This window comes from Peromyscus leucopus, chromosome 6 (genome assembly GCF_004664715.2).
Source record: "Peromyscus leucopus breed LL Stock chromosome 6, UCI_PerLeu_2.1, whole genome shotgun sequence".
Classification (NCBI taxonomy): Eukaryota; Metazoa; Chordata; class Mammalia; order Rodentia; family Cricetidae; genus Peromyscus; species Peromyscus leucopus.
In genome coordinates this window covers 100,187,441-100,207,631 of record NC_051068.1, presented here as the reverse complement: position 1 = coordinate 100,207,631, position 20,191 = coordinate 100,187,441, and the positions used below count along the sequence as shown (strand labels likewise).

The 20,191-nt window shown below is 40.4% G+C and overlaps 1 protein-coding gene across 5 annotated transcripts in view; it reads right to left on the bottom strand.

Moving 5' to 3' along the window:
* Zgrf1 (zinc finger GRF-type containing 1) overlaps positions 1-20,159 on the bottom strand; it is a 64,325-nt gene extending 44,166 nt beyond the window's left edge. For 2 of the 5 annotated variants that reach the window (XM_028856559.2, XM_037207085.1), the window contains exons 1-8: positions 19,965-20,141; positions 17,617-17,707; positions 15,908-15,988; positions 13,315-13,374; positions 11,774-11,959; positions 9,273-11,490; positions 6,468-6,541; positions 3,649-3,834 (exon numbers count right to left, since the gene is read on the bottom strand). In XM_028856559.2, coding sequence (XP_028712392.1) covers positions 3,649-3,834; positions 6,468-6,541; positions 9,273-11,490; positions 11,774-11,959; positions 13,315-13,374; positions 15,908-15,988; positions 17,617-17,637 — 2,826 coding nt within the window. In that variant the 5' untranslated portion in view covers positions 17,638-17,707; positions 19,965-20,141. Of the gene's footprint in view, positions 1-3,648; positions 3,835-6,467; positions 6,542-9,272; positions 11,491-11,773; positions 11,960-13,314; positions 13,375-15,907; positions 15,989-17,616; positions 17,708-19,964 lie in introns of all 5 variants that reach the window. The other 3 variants (XM_037207084.1, XM_037207087.1, XM_037207086.1) reach the window with 3 other exon arrangements.
* Positions 20,160-20,191: the final 32 nt, after the last annotated feature.

The following is a 20,191-nucleotide window of genomic DNA, read 5'->3' as shown; positions in this document are numbered from 1 at the left end:
GTATAGTGTCACATGCGCTTAATCTCAGCATTCTGGAGACAGAGGCAGGCAGATCTCTGTGAGTTCCAGGTTGGTCTGGTCTGCACAGTGAGTGAGGCCAACCAGGACTACACTGTGAGACCCTGATTCAAAAAACAAAACTAGAGGCTGAAAAATGGCTTAGCAATTAAAAACAGGGTGTTCTTCAGTTCCTAGCACTGAAATGGCAGCTCACAAGTGATCAGTTTCAGAGAATCCAACACCCTCTTCTAGCTTCCCTGGGCACCAGACATGCAAGTAGTGCACAGACATGCACACAGGCAAAACACCCATGCACATAAAAGAAGAAATACTTAAGGACTCCTCTGTTCCCCTAGTGCATTCTGCACAACTGGCCAGAGCTGTTTCTAAAAATTAAGCTCCATCATTTTTCTTCACTGATCCAAACCCTCTAATCGCCCCCAGTCTCTTTCAATGTACATGACTGCTCTGTGACATCTTACATGGCTTGCTCTGAGACCTCACTTCTGTCACCTTCCTTGTCCCTCACTCACTCCTCACTACTGTATGTCTTCTGCCTCAAATCCCTTTCTCCCCAGATACTGGCATGGCATTCTCATCTCTCTCCAGTGTCACCTTATCAGAGAAGGCTGACTTTACCTTCACGGAACAGAACCCCAGCCCATCTGTAGTGATATTTTATTTGTGCTGAAATGTGATTTTGTTTGTATGTTAATAAATAAAGTTGCCTGGGGGTCAGAACTAATAGCAAGCCATTTAGCAGAAGTCTGGCAGTGGTAGCACATGCCCTTAATCCGATCACATGGCAGGCAGAGTCTGTATGTTCAAGGACACAGCCAGCTTGGTGACACATGCCTTTAATCCAAGTACCAACCATTGAGACCTGGAGGTCTGTATAGACAGGCAGTGATGAAGAAGTCATGTGGTTGAGTTTAGAACCAATGAGAAGGCAGAACAGAAAGTCAATAAAAATACAGACACACAGGAAGTAGGTCTTTCTCAGGGGAAGGACGGCAGCAGCTGGTAAGCTAAAGGCTATTTGCTAGTGCCCTGACCAAGATCTTGGGCTTTTAACTCAATATTTGGCTCTGTGTTTCTTATTTAGTAAGACTGTTTAGAATTACATCTACACACCTGTACTGCCACCCGTTACATAGCTATATGCTTACTTTAAGCCCTTCCAGGCATTATTTATTTATCTGTTTATTAGTCTCACTTCATTATGAGGACAAGAATTTGTCTTTTATTCACAGGCCTATTTTGACAGTACAATAGACAGTAGGTAGCTGCTCGTGAGATTATCTGTTTGCTGCCTGGGGCTACAACTCAGTGGCAGAGCACACGCCCAGCAAGTATGAAGTCCTGATTTGCTTCCCAGCCCTGTGTGGAGGTAGCAGTGGAGGGGTTAAATGGTTGACGAACACATACATTTTTAGGAGTTAGCCGTAATTCTACCTTCCTATCTCTCATTCATTCTTTAATTCTCTCTGAATTGGCCTCTACAAACACTATTTCACTGCAACTGTTCTTGCCAAGGTCACCAATGATCTCCAAGTAGCTAATGAAATGGGACATATTTCTATATTCCTTTTATTGGAGGGCTCAGTAATAATGGACTCCATTCTGGAGATGACATGACACAAAAGCAAGCGGCAATAAAAGGAAACATTAAAGGGGTTCTAAGAAACTAAAAATTTTCTGCATAGAAAAAGAAGAGATCAACAGAGACCACATACAGGATGGGAGAAATACGGGCAGAGTATTCATCTGACAAGAAACTAGAAGATCAACTCAGCACCCGAACAATCAGATTTGAAAGTGGCAAGTGGTGCTGGGGGATAACTGGGTGGTAGAGAGCTTGCCTAGCAATCATCAATCACACAGCCAAGGCTCAGATTCAACACCACAACTGAAGCGACATAAAAGGTAAATGATGGGGCAGGCCTACTTACCTGCCTCCATGCCTTCTCCCCCTACCTCTCGCTTTCTTTCAAGAATGTCATTATATACCCCAGGGATATGGCCACACATAGTTCAATTTTTATCTTTTTTTCTTTGTTGAGACAATGTCTCTCCAGGTAGCCCCACCAGGCCTAAAACTTTTTTTTTTTTTAAGATTTATTTATTTATTATGTATACAGTATTCTGGCATGTATATGCCAGAAGAGGGCACCATATCTTATTGTAGATGGGTGTAAGCCATCATGTGGTTGCTGGGAACTGAACATGAGACCTCTGGAAGAACAGCCAGTGTGCTTAACCTTGGAGCCATCTCTCTAGCTCCTAAAACTTCTTATTTAGCCAGACTAGCCTTAAACTCTAAACAGAGATTTCTTCAAACATTATACAAATGTTGTATATTGAATATACAAATGGCTATCAGATATACGAAATGATGTTCACCATCACTTGTCAACAGGGAATGCAAATCAAAACCACAGTGAAAACTTATCCTACTTGAATAATAGTCCACATATAAAATATTTTAAATTACAGAGTTAGGAATTAGAAGTGTACATGTTAGCTCATGCCTGTAATCCCAGCAGTCTGGAGGATGAGGTAGGAGAATCATTAAATGCTTGAGGCCAGCTTGGGCTGTATGTAAGTTTCAGACCAATCTGCCTACTGAGTGATACAATGTCTCAAAAATGAAAAAACAGGCTGAAGAGATGAAATAGAGAATATATCTTAAAGTTCCGAGAATACCCTATGTTAGCAATCCATCACATTTATTGAGAGACACTGTCTTAGAAGGGCTAGTCATTTTGTGAAAAACTCAGAATCCACAACCTATGACCATAACTAACATATCTCAAAAATGAGAAAAATGGCAATGGGGCTGGAGAGATGGCTTAGCCGTTAAGAGCACTGGCTGCTCTTCCAGAGGTCCTGAGTTCAATTCCCAGCAACCACATGGTGGCTCACAACCAGTCATAATGAGATCTGGTGCCCTCTTCTGGCAGGCAGGCAAACATACAGGCAGAACACTATATATAATAAATAAATCTTAAAAAAAAAAAAGAAGAAAGAAAGAAAGAAAGAAAGAAAGAGAGAGAGAGAGAGAGAGAGAGAGAGAGAGAGAGAGAGAGAGAAAGAAAGAAAGAAAGAAAGAAAGAAAGAAAGAAATATGGCAACGGACACAAGTACACAAATTTCTTCCTCTTTTGTTTGTTTTTCCTTACTGCCTAGAACTCACTATACAGCCCAGGCTGGCCTCGAGCAGAAATTTTTCTGCTTCAGCCTCTCAAAGGCTGGACTTTACAGTCGAGAGCCATTACACACAGCAAGTTTCTTTTTCAGTAATTCAAGCAATGGTGACCACAAATTATAATATTATGAAGAGTAAGGAACAGTACAGACGTGGCGACACAGAAGAAAAGCAAACCGAAGTACTCACTAGAGGAAAGACTATGTGAGCTGATTTACCCCACTAACTGTAGAACCCTGGTACTGCTGAAAGGAGGAGAAAACGGAAGATTACAGACATGCCAACAAATCAAAAGCATGTGTGCCTTGGGTAGTCTGTCTAGAGCTACTATGGTTCTTGTCAACTTACCCTTGGACTCCTTTTCTATAAGGATTTACAAAATTTAGTACTGACAAACAGAAAGCAACTTGGGGAAATGTAACTCTAAAAATTACTTTTACCTGCAAGAAGTTAGTTTGCATACAAGTGCTAGGCAACTCTGGTGTCCAAACAGGAGTCTGTGTCATGAAGTTTTCATAGTCAACGCTATCTGGAAACTGACTGCATCCTAGCTGTACTCTGTGTCCTCTGACCATAACACCACTAGTAGCCGATCCTTTCACCTGATGTCCTTGAAACTCAACAGGCTATAGGTAAATTATTAAAAATAAGAACTTCGTAAGTATAAGACATAAATATTCATAATGTTCGCATATAGTATTGTACACTAATGTATCATAAGCCTGTTGAGTGCACAGACCTTTTTGCTTCACCTAAGAAGCACCACCATTTAATACAGTGCCTGGCATACAGAAAGCAATCAATAAAATAAAAAACAAGAAGAAATGAAGAAGCACTTTGCTTTGCCTGAGAGGCCTGCACACTGTCAGACTAAACTATGAGGGAGACCGAGGGATCTCTGTAGCTCTATATGAGTCTTCTACTCAGAAGTGTGACTGCAATGCAGACTAACTCCCTCAGAGACTTCACACCTACCATGTGGTCCACTTTCAGGGCTCAAATGGCTTTCTCTGCTGCCCCCTTGAGGATTTGAGCATTTTACTCCAGATGAGGTTTTTTAACAAAGCCCACCCAGAATATGGGAAAATAAAATAGCTTAAAAGGCCAAAAGAATATCTACCCTGAAAGGCTTCATTTCTAATGGATGGATGAATTAACAAGAGGATAAATACACTATGAATCTACTGTTACTTAGGAATAAAGATCCCAAAGCTCATGTAAAAGGACAATCAAACCTAAATGCTATTTTACATAGAGCTTCAGTAGAGAAAAATGCTGTATAGTACCTGATGGGCATACACTGCATTCATAGCTGTGCTCACTTGGTAATAAATTTCTAAGATACTAGGACACACATACTTATTGTTCAATGCTTAACAAATGGACTGTTACACATTTGTTTGGGCCAAGAAATGGAGTTTTAAAAACTGCTTGTGAGGGGAGTCATGAATCAAGAGTTTGGAACCTTCTGTACTGCTACAATTATAAATTACAAAACATTCTTGTGCTGCCTAGTTTTATGTCAACTTGACACCTGCTGGAGTCATCAGAGAGGAGGGAGCCTCGACTGAGGAAATGCCTCTGTAAGACTGGACTGTAAACAAGTTTGTAGGGCATTTTCTTAATTAGTAATTGATAAAGAAGGGCCCAGCCTACTGTGTTTTGGGGGAGATGGTGGAAGGACTTTGGAACTTTGGGCTGGAAAAGCCATTGAGTGTTTGAACCTCAGTAGGCTGCTCCACAGGAAAATGGAAAGTAAATGCTGAGAGCAGGGCAGGCAATGGAGGCTTTGCTTCTGAAGTTTCAGAGGGAAGCAAAGACTCTACCGGGCCACTCGTATGAAGAATCTGTGTAGTCTGGTCAGCTGGAGCTGAAGAAGAAACCAACATCCTTGAGGTGAAATCTTCTGGAGAGCGGTTCCTCAGGGTCAGCACACAGCTGTGTTCCAGAGGTGGCCAAAGTTGTAACTTGTGTTGGCAGCTGAACTTGGTGGTATAAGAGTCACCCAAGTGGTACTGGTGGTGAAGCCATGAAGCAGCTGAGGCTTGGCCCCGTGAGGCCAGGAGAGGCCACTGGCGCAGGTGCACCCTCAGCAGCAGTTGAAGGGCCAGGATTAAAGGCGCCATGCGGAGAAGGGAGAGACTACTGATGAAAGTGCAGGCCAGCTGCTGCAAGACTGGAGCACTTTGAGACGCCAGCACCATGGGATGGCCTCCGGGAACAGAAGCAAGTGTAAAGGGAAACCGACCTGAGCCTAGAGGACAAGCTGTGTGTGCTGCAGAGGGCGAAGACCCAGAAGTGATCCAGGTCCCCTGGAGGAGCCCAAATCATGAGTGAGTCCCAGATATTGGACATTGAACTATTCATACTGTTGTTTTGTTTTACTTTGCTTAGGTTGTGACTGTGCTCTGGTTCTTCCCTCTTGAAGTAAGGAAGTATTTAACTTTTTATTGATTTCACAGGAGCTCACAGTTTAAAAACTGAACTTTTAAGGGGATTTTGGATTTTAAAAAAGACTGAATTTTTTAAAGATTGATTATAAAGTGTTTGACTTTGTAAAGACAATGGGACTTTTTGGGTTTTTAAAAATGTTTCATATTGTGGTGTTTATATTAACATATGATCTTGGAGATAAACAAGAAAGAAAAATTATAGCTTAACAGTAATGCATTCATGTGTCAAGTTGACCAGGGATCAGTTATGCTGGCTAGTCTTGTCAACTTGATACAAGCTAGTCATCAAAGAGGAGGGAGCCTCAATAATATTGAACTTTAGAAAAGCCTGTAGGGCATTTTCTTAACTAGTAACTGATGAGGAAAAGTCCAGCCTATTTCAGGTGGTGTCACCCTTGGGCTTGACAGTCTTGAGTTCTTCAAGAAAGCATGAGCATGCCATGGAGAGCAAGTCAGTCAGCAGCACCCCTCCATGGTCTCTGCACCAGCTTCTGTCTACAAGTACCTGCCCTGTTTCAGTTCCTACCCCAACTTTCTTCGATGAACTATGATATGGAGGTGTAAATCAAAAAAACCCTTTCCTCCCCAACTTGCTTTTGGTCATAGTGTTTCATCACAGCAATAGCAACTCTAAAAAAGACAATTCTTATCAACTATATGGCAAGAGATGCATAAATAATAGGGTGGGGCCATAAGAGGAGGCAGTAGAGAGAAAGTATAATCAAAGTATATGCTATACACTTATGAAAATATTATTTTCTATACAAGAAACATACAGTAGTTTAAAGAGAGAGAGAGAGATGTACCTGCTGAGAAGCCCACTGCTCAAGAGGACGCTCTAGCAGAGTATGTGAAACTACTGTGGCAGGTGATTTCCTGGCTAGGATGGAAAAATTAAACAGCCTTAGTTATCATATGCACCAAATGGTTCCAAAAATACATTTACTTCTAAAACTGAAGTAATACATTTTAAAAAGGAATGTCTTAATACTGGGTTTAATCTGGAATATGAGTAAAGATTCACTGTATTATTCTGTATAGGCTGGTACATTAAGGCAAAAATTCAATATATTTAAAATAAAAACAGTACTGGTTACTTTCTTTGAAAAAAAGAAAATTAAGACCAGGAGTGGGCACATGCCTTTAATCACAACACTCAGGAAGCAGAGGTAGACAGATTGTAGGTTCAAGGCCAGCCTTATTTACAGTGAGTTCCAGGACAGCCAGGGATACATAGAGACACCCTGCCTCAAATAAATAAATAAATTTATTTTGCAGGAGTATTTGTCTACATGAATATATATGCACCATGTGCATGTTGGGTGCCTACCAAGGCCAGAGAAGATGTTGGGAACCAGATCTGGATCCTCTACAAAAGCAGCAAATTCTTTGTAACTGCTGAGTCATCTCTCCAGATCTCTTACTGGTCACTATGTCTTGGTGGGGATATGTTCTTGCAATTTTTGGCACCTAACTTAAAAAACTAATATATTCTAAGTCAATAGAATATATTTTTCACCTATATTACAAATGCTAAAAATGAAGTACTGCCCAATTGTTGAGAACAAGAAAGGTAAGAAAATTTTTTACAGTATTGCTATGCACAACCCCAGGGGGAAGCACCAGTCTATCCAAACCTATCTCCAATCCATCTGACTATGGCTTGGGAACTGTGTTTTCTGTGCTGGCCTGCAGCTCACTATATAGAGCAGAGATCTGCTGCTCAGTGTTGGGATTAAGGCAGGTACTAAACTGCCCAGCCAGCACTGGAATACAGCAGTGAAAAGGGAATGACAAAGAAGACAACCACACAATTAGACCAGACAAATTCAGAGTACTATAGGAAAGGATGTCCTACAGAAAGGTGATGTAATATAACACAGAATGTTCTGCCAAGGGCCTCCTGGCAAGTGACACTTAACCGAGAGCTAAAGCAAAGCTAAGCATTACTACAGAAGCAGGTGTGAAAAAGCAAGCGGAAGGTAAGGCTGACAAAGTGACAGGCCAGCAGCATAGAATGAGCACATCCCCAACAAGACAACACTCTGCCTTATTTTATACTCTACACATAAGTTATGTTTTCAGTATAGTTAGTATATCTTTGTTTTCATTGATGATTTCACTATTTTAAAGTTCCCTAGAGTTAGTGCTAGCTAGCGTTCTTAAGTGTGATACAGCTGTGATGTCTGCTGCAGAGAAAATACCAGTCCCAGCACTTGTGAGGCAGAGGCAGGCAGATCTCTGAGTTTGAGGCCAGGCTGGTCTACAGAGTGAGTTACAGGACAGCCAGTGCTACACAGACAAATCCTGTCTGGAAAAAAAAAAAAAAAAAAAGATTTAATTTTAACATTGGGCATCATTTACCTTCATATATTATAGATCAGTTGGAGCTATGCAACAAAATGCTGTCTTAAAACATACACACACTGAGGCTGGAGAAATGGCTCAGTGGTTAACAGCACTGGCTGTTCTTCCAAAAGTCCTGAGTTCAATTCCCAGCAACCACGTGGTGGCTCACAACCATCTATAAACCATCTGTAGTGGGATCTGATGCCCTTCTTGGATATAAAGTCATACACACAGATAGAGTACTTACACGTAAAATAAATACATCTTTAAACACATACCCATAAGCTGGGAAGTAGCGCATGCCTTTAATCATAGCACTCAGGAGGCAGAGGCAGGTGGATTTCTGAGTTTGAAGCCAGCCTGGCCTACAGAGCAAGTTCTTGGACAGCCAGAGCTACAAAAAGAAACCCTGTCTATAAATACCAACAAGCAAACAAAAAAAAAACCAAACACACACACATTCAACAGATATCATAAAGGATTAACATTGCCAATACATTAAAAAACTGTTTATAAATCAAGAATAAGATTAATACCCATTTAAAATAAACAGATAAAGGTAGGTAGAGTTCATGAAAACGGCAGGATTATGAAATCTGAGAGGCTCAACTTCATTTACTCACAAGTGAGTTACAAAGAACTTTACAAAATTGATAGTGTTTTGTTGGCAATAACACTATTCTGACAAATTGGCAACTAACGGGCATGCACTGTAGAATTTAGGGAGTAAACTATACTGAATCAGGGCCCTTTCACACTGTGGGAGTAAAGAAACATTACAGAATGGAGTAGAGGACACTCTTGTACCACAGGCTTATAAACGTGTATAAATATGTAAAGGGAAAGCACCACGGGTTTGGATCGGTATGCTTAAGCTGAACATATCCTTGCTTATTCCTGTCAATGTGTGTTCTGCATACACATGGGGCATCTCAGGAAGGATGCCCTAGAGACTGTTAATGTTAAGTGGACTGAGGAAGTGTGGTAGAAGGAGACTTAGTCATCACTATACTATCCTCTATACTCGAGTTGTCATTACCAAACATATGGGTTACACTGTGTGAGAGATGGTCTTACACAGCCTAGATTGGCCTCAAATTCACTCTACTTTGGATTCTCTTGATACTGCCTATATTTTCCAAGTGCTGAGACTACAGGAATAAGCCACCACGCATGTAAATCTCTAATACAGCACACAGCTAGTATCTTCCTTTCTTTTGAGCTACAAAGGGAACAACCAAAGTAAGAGAGGTGACTCTAACCTTCAGGACTGACATCTGGGTCTCGGATGTACTGAGCTCCTTGTTGAAGGGCGTGCTTTCTAAACATCGGTGCCAAGCTTCCTACAGCTGTGCTATGCTCAGACAGTGACTGTAAAAGGGACATGTTATTTATTGTTTCAGAAAGATCTGAAGAATTTCTAGAAGTAGCCCAGGATTGTTTGCTTCTCTGTGTAGTTTCCACTTCAAAATGATCACATGGCAAACTTCTAATCCTTCCAAAATCTTCGGATTCAAGAATGTATGCTTCAGTGTCTTTGTAAATAGGGTGTTTTGTTCCCACAGGGTAAAATAAAGAACTAGAAACCTGCGTGTTGGATTCATCTAGTCCACGATATTCAGAGTGATCCTGACTGGTATTCAATAGCTGGATACTAATGCCCCTGCTAGAGACTGATGATAAAATCTGCTCATCATTTTCATCCATGTGACTTCCCAAAATAAAAGGCTGAGGCTGAGTACCTTCTGAGAACAGGTCACTCTTTTCAGGAGCCAGATTAGTGACTGTGTTTAAAAAATAAGGACTGTGTAGACCTGTACTTATACCTTTGGGTTTATCCGAGGGTGAAACACTACCGTCATTAACTCCATCTCTTTGGATAGGTTTCTCAGCATCTTCTCCGCTATCTCCGGGTACCTCCTCATTCCACTCCTGCGACGAGTCCAGACTGCTCCCTGCATCACCACACTGCTCCCATGCTGCTTTTCTGGTGTCTGCATCTTCGTGCGGTCCTGAGTAAAAACCCACACAGGTTCTATCACAAAACTCGGACAACAGGGTCTCCTTAGCAGGAAGGAGCTCTTTAGGCCTGCCATTGGCAGAGGGTAGGAGTGGCAAGGGTTTCTGTGCAATTTCTTGGCAGCCTATATCTCCACATGAATCATCTGTAAGCAAAACTTCCTTTTCCCTACTCTCTGAATCCTGGGAAAGTTTGTTGTCTTCTTGTGATGCCTCATCAGTGTCACTGGTCTCAAAATTGCTCAAATTAAAAGAAACTTCCAAAAATGGTTGTGAAGGTGGATGAATAGTATCCAGACTTTCTCTATCAGCTCTACTTTTAGAACCTATGTCTGCAATGTCATCAGAGGTCCTAGAGTGGCTACTTAGAGAAGATTCAACTTCAGTTTGTTTATGTTCTATTCCTGATGAACAGGACAGATACTCTTGTTCCAGTGCTGCATCTGCATCTGCCACCTGAATACTTTCTCCAGTGCAAAGCAATCCTTCCATACACACACTGTCATTTTGACTGGAAAGTACTTGGCTATTGTTCTGAATGTCAGGTTTTAATAAGAAATCAACATTTTCTTTACTGCTGCAGCTAACCAGTAAGTCGTTGTTTTCACAGGATGAAGGCACACCTAAGTTTTCTTCATGCTCCCAGTACTGGCAATTACTGTCTACTGGCTTGTCTTCTCTGTACAATTCTCCCTTTTCAGCACATGTTTCAAAGAGCTCTGCCTTTTTTTCTACCAAAAGTTCAGAATTCAAAATGTTCACATTTTCTTGGGCTTCAGGTTTGTCCTCTGTATCGTTCTCATCTGTAACAGAACAGGGAGGCGACCTCTGGGACGGTAAATACATGGTCCACCGGCTTGTAGTTCTTGGGGGATTCTCTGCCTGTAGCTCACAGCGTAAACTCCCTGAGTTCTTTCTCTCAGCATACTCTTCCTTTGGCTTAGAAGTGATCTTTGAACATCCCTGTGGTTGTATTTTAGGAAATCGCCCTGTAATCTCACAGGTCAGATCCTTACTCACATTGGTAGATTTGGACTTCAGAAGAGCTAATATTTGTGCTTTGCTTCTGAGGTTTCGTGAAACTCCAGGACAGTGAGATTCCAAACCATTTCTTCTCACAGGCTCACTGGCCAGTAAAGAGTCTGAATGCTGGGTTTCAGAGGTGATGGGAAAACAAGAGTTGTCCTCTTTACTTAGTGTGTCTGAGTTAATACTGAAGGCTGAAGAGGCAAGTGGAAAAGGACTGTCATATCTCTCTCTGCTCCTGAAGGTGACAGAATTCTCATGGTCTGCTGGTATATGACTTATATCTTTCTGACCAACAGCAGAAAACAAAGGAGGTGTGCTGGAGAACAGGGAAGGAAATGTCGGGCCAGGTTCCGAATCACCAAACGAGGCAGCTGATTCACCATTTTCTGTAACAGTCACTGTCTTTGGTACCTTATATGGTCTTTGAAAGCCCTAAACACATCAAAACAATCATTAGCTATACCATTATTTCTAAGGAAAAGGTGAAATAAATTTGCTAAAAGGAATAACAAAGAATATGTATGTCTTGCCCAAGGTAAAGAACATTTAAATTTTGCTAAATTAAAATATAAACATTTATTATTAAGACTTTTCTAACTTGCATTTACTTTGTTACCTAAATAAACTAAACAGTAACCCACCATAAAAATTTACTAGTTTCCAAAATAACTTTATAACTATACATTTAAATATTAGTTTCCACACAGAAACTTACAGTAGCCTTCCTTTTTAAGCCAGAGGGCTGACACCCAAGAGACCGGCTCGAGGATATAAACGACCTTGGACCTGACTCCAGGGCTTCCCTAGTACCATCTGTTTTAACAGCTCGGCTTCCAACAGCCTTAGCCTCCTCAACTGTGATTAAGTATCGTTCACCTTCCAAGTCATCGCCAGGTTTCACCTAATTTTAAAGAATAAACATCAAAATTGCATTTGGGTAATTTTATTTTCCATATATACCAGCAGGCTCACTAGCAATGAACAAGATCCAACAAATATTCAACAAAGTTGCTAAAGAAATCAATCAGTAACTAAATCCTTCAACTATTCATTATTATGCACAAGTTAACCATCAAAAACACAAAAAAATGATAATAATGCAATAAAACATCACTGATTTGTTCTTCAGCAGCTAATTGTTCTTCAGCAGCATATACTGTGGTGCTACTGAGACCCTTTATCACATGCTAAGAACACAAAGTCAAGCAGAAAGCTTCCTTTCACATAATTCATGTAGAATCCATACAACTAAATGCAATATTTTAAAAACTCAAAGATATTAGCTACCAATTCTGTATCCTTATAAATGTGTATGAATTAGAACTTCATAATTATCACAAATATTAACTTTAATTACATACATAATCACATGCCCTGAAAAAGAGTATTTTTTAAGTCATCAATTTGTTACCAACTCTAGAGTCAAACACTAAGATTATCAATTTAGAAAATATATCTTTATCATATGAAATGTTTAGTAATGAAACTACTTAGGATAAAATAACAGTAGCTACATTAATTAAGCACCTACTAAGAAAATGTCTCTCCTAGACCCTCATTCATAAATCTAGAAGAACAACCACTATTAATGACACAAGATTTCATGGCCAAATATCCACATAGTGATGTTTATTAATTTTAACCCATGAAATTATATTAGGTAATTTCTAATCTTCTGAACAATGCTGATCTATGTTTCTAGTTGAGGAGTAGACACAGGTCATGGGCTACACAGGAGGTGTTTCAGAGTCTGGAAGGAGCCCAAAACAGTTCTAATGCCTTCAATTCCTTCCCTTCCTCAAATACAAGAAAAACACAGAAAATATATTTATTTTTTTGAGAAAGTACTTAAATGGGAATAATTTCAAAGACTATCAACCGCCATGTCAAGGTTAAAGACAGAGCTCAGTGGTGGAATACACACCTCATGTTCATGAAGCCTTTGGTCCCATCCCAACACAATAACACCTCACCTAACAGAAGCTGATTCTAGAGTCACATCCTAGATTTGAAGATGTCCTGCAACTACCATTCTTTGATTATCAACATGCTACTAAGCCTTTCTCCATTGCATTCCTAATGTACAAACCTTGTAGCATTGTCATAAAAACTAAAGGCTGTGAGCAGAAGGTACAACTAGAGTAAGAACAATAAGACAGCATCTGTACTATGACTAAACCATTAACAACATTCATAAAGAAGAATCTAAGTAAATGTTTAAATTTCAAGGGAAGTAATGTAAACACATTAAAATACCTCAGGGCACTTAAGAAATAGACTTTCCAAACATGCTCCTTTGTCGTCATATAAAATGGCCTGTTACAAAACAAGATAAAAGTTATAAATTTTTCTTTTGCATTTCTTAGAATCTTCAATAGCAAAACAAAATTTGTCATATAAGTAAGTAAAAGAATTACATCATTCTGTAACTTGAATTTGAAAGTACATCTATTTCCAATGTTACTGCATCCCCTGAGCATGAGAGATGAGGTACAGAGGAAGAAATTCAGGGACTCAGGCACTGGGTCCAGCTCAGTAAAGCACGTGTTGACAAGCAAAGGACCAGAAATCAGTTCCCAGTATGTAAAAGACTGGCGTGGTGGTGTGAGCCTGTATCCCTAGGAGAGGCAGATGGGGACAGCAGGCCAGTCCAGCAATTGGTGAGCTCTGAGTTCAGTGAAAGACCTGTCTCAAAAAAATATATATAAGGTGGATAGGAGACATCCAATGTGGATTTCTAGCCTCTACACGTTCACACACACATATACACACCACCCCCAACACCCTTAAGAAAATAGAGAAAAAGAAATAAAAATATATAATTCCTACCAGAAGGATCCTTAAATGAAACCCACCAGAAGGATCCTTGAATAGAACCTACCAGAAGAATCCTTGAATGGAATTGGGAAGAAAATAGAACTGGAATGTATTGAATGGGGCCAATCAGAAATGAGATCATGGACTGGCAAGATGGATCAGTGATTAAGAATACTTGCTTCCAGAAGATATGAGTTCCATTCTCAGCACCCATGTCAGGTGACTCAGAAGTGCCTGTAACTCCAACTCCAATGCCTTTAGAAATTTACAAAATAAGGAAGGAAGGAAGGAAGGAAGGAAGGAAGGAAGGAAGGAAGGAAGGAAGGAAGGAAGGAAGGAAGGAAGAAGAAAGAAAGAAAAAAAGAAAGAAAGAAAGAAAGAAAGAAAGAAAGAAAGAAAGAAAGAAAGAAAGAAAGAAAGAAAGAAAGAAAGAAAGAAAGAAAGAAAAAGAAAGAAAGAAAGAAAGTAAGTCAGTCAGGTGTGGTGGTGCATGCCTGTAATCCAGCACTTGGGAGGCAGAGGCAGGTAGATCTCTGTGAGTTCAAGACCAGCCTGTTTTACATCATAAGACTCTGTCTGTCTGTCTATCTATCTATCTATCTATCTATCTATATATATATATATATATATATGCTTTCATAAATTGAACTTTCAGGCTTAAGGCAAAGCTAGTGTTTTTTAAATAATTTATTTGTATTTTGTGTACATTGGTGTTTTGTTTGCATGTATGTCTGTATAAGTGTATCAGATCCCCTGGAACAGGAGTTACAGACAGTTGTGAGCTTCGATGTGGGTGCTAGGAATTAAAACCGGATCCTCTGGAAGAGCAGTCAGTGCACCACTGAGCCATCTCTCCAGCCCACAAAGCTAGTTTTTATTTTCACAAATTAATTAAATATTTTTTTAAGATACAATAGCCAGGCGGTGGTAGCACATGCCTTTAATCCCAGCACTTGGGCGGCAGAGGCAGGCATATCTGTTAGTTCAAGGCCAGCCTGGTACAAAAATCGAGTTCCAGGACAGCCAGAACTGTTACACAGAGAAACCCTGTCTCAGCAAAAAAAAAAAAAAAAAAAAAAAAAAAAGATAATAATACAGTAAATAACCTCTTCCCTACTGAAAAGCTTCCTTCAGTAATAGCTTTACAAGAGTGGTTCTCAACCTGGAGGTTCTGACCCTTTGTCAAACCTCTATCTCCAAAAAGATTTACATTACAATTAAAAACAATAGCAAAATTACAGTTAGGAAGTAGCAACAAAACTAATTTTATGGTTGTGGGTCACCACAACATGAAGACTTGTATTAAAGCATCACAGCATTAGGAAGGTTGAGAACCCCCAATTTGCAATGGCAGAGAAGTAGAATAAAGACAGAATGTGAAGAGCCTTAATAGCTTCACGTAAGACCATGTGTTTGATCAGGAGATCATGGCTGTCATTAGTATGCACACAATATCACAAACTCACAACCAAGTTTCTGTAATAAGTTAATATTAAAAAAAGACTTAGCTAGAGCAGGTTTGGTGGCACACCCCTTTAATCCCAGCACTCAGGTGGCAGAGGCAGAAGCATCTCTGAGTTTGAGGCCAGGCTGATCTACAGAGGGAGTTCTAGGACAGCCAGGGCTACACAGAGAAACCCTGTCTTGGGAAAAAAAAAAAAAAAAAAAAAAAAAAAAAAAAAAAAAACTTACTAGAAAATGGGCCCTAAGCTCATGAATGACTCTTGCATTTTCAGCTGGGACTCCTGGTAAGATGTACCTGAGCCCTCAGTTTTATCATCAGTAAAATAAAGATAAAATGTCTAACTTTCAGGTGAGTTGTGCAAACTAAACTGATAGACTGAAGGCATTATGACCAGCTCACTGAACTTTCATAATGTACAAAAAAAATATAAAAATGATCTGAAATTTTCTTTTTCACATCATGGCAATGTGTGGACTAACAACAGTTTATTATCAACAGCTATCCTAATGCTCAATGACAAGTCAAGAAGACAGCTGTTCCACGCTGCATCAGCTGCTTGGCTCTCACCTTGTTGCCTAAGGGAGTGATCTTCAGAACTCCATCTTGCCACACTTTTGACTTCTTCATCTTTTGGTGAGTATATAGGACCTTATTTCCAAAAGTACAGAAGAAATCATTGCTATTTACACATTTAAAATTGTACAGTTTATAGGCCATACAAAATAAAATATCCCATTTCAAAATAATAACACAGGTACCATCACAATAACAGTATCAGTGAGAGTCTGGAGGTATAGCTCAATTACAGACAGAGTGCAGGCTCAGCATCAGGAGGCCCTAACTTTAACCCGCAGCATAAAAAACGGAAACAAACAATTTTAAGGAGAGGAAGACAGTCGACTAGCTGGGTAGTACCAAAAGGCAAAGGAAGAAAGGGCAAGTAAAAACCTAAAGAGTCTTTTAGTTATTGAGCATTAAAAATAATTGTGAACTGCCACATCATCAGTGGGAAGGAAAAACAGTTACTGGGTTACACGTTACTTCTTATTCACCTAGCTCTCTGAGTACAGTCCAAAGACTGGACAGTCTGCTCAACCTTCACAGCATCTGAGGTCAGAACAATTTCACGCTGCTTTTGTCTTTAGACTCCCCCTCCATTAGTGGAAGAGTGGAGTTTCTAAGCATTATATGTGGTGCCAGATTCAATTACAGACTGAATACAGAAACAGTGTGAAAATCCAGCTGACTATTACTAAATCAAATGTTAAAGAAATTTAGAGGAAAAAGATGCCTAGCGATGCAGGGGTTTGGAGACATAGCTCAGCAAAAAAGCGTTTGCCTCAAAGGCATGAGGACCTGACTTTGAGCCCCAGAGTCTACATAAAATGCTGGACATGGTGATGCATTCTAGGCAGACACAGGAAAACACCTAGGATCCCAGCCAATCTAACCTAATTGGTTAGGTCCAGGCCAATAAGAGACCCTCTCAAATTTAGTTACTTACCATTAAAAGTGTAATTTACATTAAAATGTAACATATTAGCCACTTTTTAGTGAGTATTTTACACTGTTTTTATGTCTAACATAAATAATATTATAGATAGAAGCTCTACATGCTAAAATTACTGAATGTCTTCAATATTGTTTTAGAGTACAAAAAGGTTTTAAGACCAAATAATGTGTCACTATAGATAGGGATGTCACCATTGGCAGGTCTTAAAGTGAAAAATGTTGGTTCCTAGTCCAAAGCTTCCAAAGAAGATTTACAAATGACTTTCATAGTATATGCAAATAAGGAGGAGGAGGGGACGACATAGGCTTGCCAGATAAAATATAGTACAATATTTGGGACTCAATTATACTAGAAAACTATTCACTGTTTATCTAAGATTCAAATTTAACTTAATATCCTGTTTCTTTTGGTTTTGCTGAATCTAGCAATGCTAACAAGACATTTGAGAGAGAAAGGAAGAACTAAAAGGAGAGGGTAGGAAGGGAGGAGGAAGAAAAACATTAGTCAGATTTAGGAGCTTAGGACATAGCTCAATTAGTAGCGTGTTTGCCAGGTACGCAGGAGACTGGTTCTGAGCCCCAGCACCACAGACACAGGATGTGGGCATGCACACCTATAATCCCAGCACTTGGGAGAAAAAAGCAAGAGGATCTGAAGTTCTAGGTAACACTGAATTTCATCAAGAGTTTGAGGCGAGCCTGCCATACATGAGATCCTGTCCCCTGCCCCTCTCCCCCCAAAAAGAAAAATTATTAAAACTTACAATAAATTCTTGACTTTCCATTGTTTCTTCTGAAATTATAAGCCAGTCAGGTCCAGAAAATAATCAGTTTTTATTCAACAGTTTATATTCTCTAAAATGAAAAACAGCAAATGGTCAATCAACCCGGATAAAAAGAATAAGTGTCAAATACAAAGTTTCTCAATAAATCTTGACTAGAGACAGAAACCAAAGAATTCCAAGATTATCAATCTATCTAGCCACCAAGTGAAACAAAAGTGTATCTGTCACGGAGGACACAACTGAGTGTTACCACATACTGGAAAATAAAGATAAAACAAAGTAAAATTCATAAACCTATTAGTAGTCTGTAAACATCTCTCTAAGTGCCCTAATATGTATCAGAAAATGGATTTTTCCTTCAACATGTTTTGCTCCTTAGAACCCAAATTCAATTTTTTTCTAAAGCATTATAGTCACCACAAGATGGCCCCCTTGTGTCTTAAATTTTTCCTGTTAAAGTAGTTCCTTCATATCCAGGGACTAGTTTCAGGACCACAAATATCAACATCTGTAGCCACTTGAGTTCACATAAATGTCAAAGTTTTTGCTTATAATATAGGAGCATGTACACATTCTCCAACATACATTAAATCATCCCTAGATCACTTATACCTAATGCATTATAAGCAATATGCAAATAGTGAGTGATTAAACTGTATTGTTTAAGAAATGATAGCTGGGCAGTGGTGGTGCATGTCTTTAATCCCAGCACTCAGGAAGCAGAGGAAGGCAGATCTCTGTCTACAGAGTAAGCTCCAAAACAGTCAGGGCTGTTACACAGAGAAACCCTGTCTCCCTGCCCCCCCCCCAAAAAAAAAGGGAGTGAGAAAAAGCGAAAGCAAGCAGTCAGGCTTGGTGGCACACATCTTTTTGTCTGTAGGGATTTTTTTGTTTTTTGTTTGTGTGTGTGAGAGAGAGAGACAGGGTTTCCCTGTGTAGCTTTTGCTGTCCTAGAAATAGCTTTGTAGACCAGGTTGGCCTACAACTCACAGAGATCCTCCTGCCTCTGCCTCCTGAGTACTGGGATTAAAGGCATGGACCACCACAAGACCAGCTGGCACACATCTCTGATTCAAGAACAAGGGCAGCAGAGTCAAGTGGATCTCTGTGTGTTCAAGGCCAGCCTGGTAGCCTGGTCTACATAGACAGCTCCAGGACAGCCAGGACTACATAACTAAGAGAGACCCTGTCTTAAAAAAAAAAAAAAAGAAAAGAAAAAGAAAAAGAAAAGGGAAAAGGGAAAAAAAGAAATTATAACAAAAAAATCTGCATGCTCAGTACTGACATTTTTTTTCTGAATATTTCCAGTCTACAGCTGGCTGAATCCAGTTACAGAGGGCAGACTATATACCTCAGTCAATGTAACACAACACCATTGGACCAAATATGCATTATATTATACCTCTTCAAGGAAACATCTTTGCTTTCCTTTCTTTCCCCAGCTCTAGGGGCTGACAACAGGGTCCTGTGTAAGCTAAGTAATAATGCTTCCACATGCCCAGTCCTTTCTGTTTGTTTGAAACAGGATCTGGCCTGTTGCACAATCCTCTTGTCGGGGACCCTGGAGTAGCTGGGATATTACGGGTAATGTGCCACAACACCCAGGAAGAAAAATCTTTTTGAACAGTGTTGCCGCAGCTACTGTAACTATCCTGTTACTGGAAATATATATATTTCCAAATTTTGAAATCTGGAATCATCGAAGCACACAGTGAGTACACATATCTTCAAGTCGTTCCATGGACATGACATGACCACTACACGAAAACTAGTCAGTAATGAACATTTTAGGCCCTATCCTTGATCTATTAAACTAGAAAGTCCGGTTCTGGAGCTCAACAAGCCCCCTCTTCAGTGATGGTGACTGCCAAACCGAAAACAGTATGCACAGCGGCCTGATCCCTTACTAGCTCTGTACAGGTTGAGCGCTAGAGGGCGAGGTGAGAGATAAAGGCGGGAGTCATCAGTACCAGTAATCGGATGTATACAACCTTTCTTCTGTTATGCTGAGGAGTGAGAGCTTTCCGTGAAGACGGCGGGAAGCCGTTGTCATAACCTTGCTTTACGAGGAAAGCTGCTACAGTGGCTCAGGAGAGCATTCACCAAGCTAGCCCTAGGTCCTAGGTTCGCTCCCCAGCACCGCCCAAACCACGCACATCCTGTTAAGAAACCACCAGTACAAATAACTAAAAGAAACATTACTTTCACTTGCCAAGTTTTGACTCATCAAGGTTTGTGTCCCTAAATAAAACAACGGAGCCTCGGTCCGTTGTCAGCCCCTTTAAAACAAGCACGACGAGGACGGGGCTCAATGGTGGCCGCCTCACCCAGCATCCTAACGGCGCCCCGTGGGCCGCTTCCGTGGAGGTGACTCGGTGTCCATGCTCTCCCAACCGTGCCAAGCCTCCCGGCCTAGCCACCCTTCATCCCCCCGAGAAGAAAGTCTTCACCTCCTCACGGTCACAGAATCCACTTTCGAATTTCTCCCGCGAACTGGCGCGACGTCATCAACCAGGGACGGTGCCGCGGAGGCCCCGCCCCGCCGCCGCCCCGC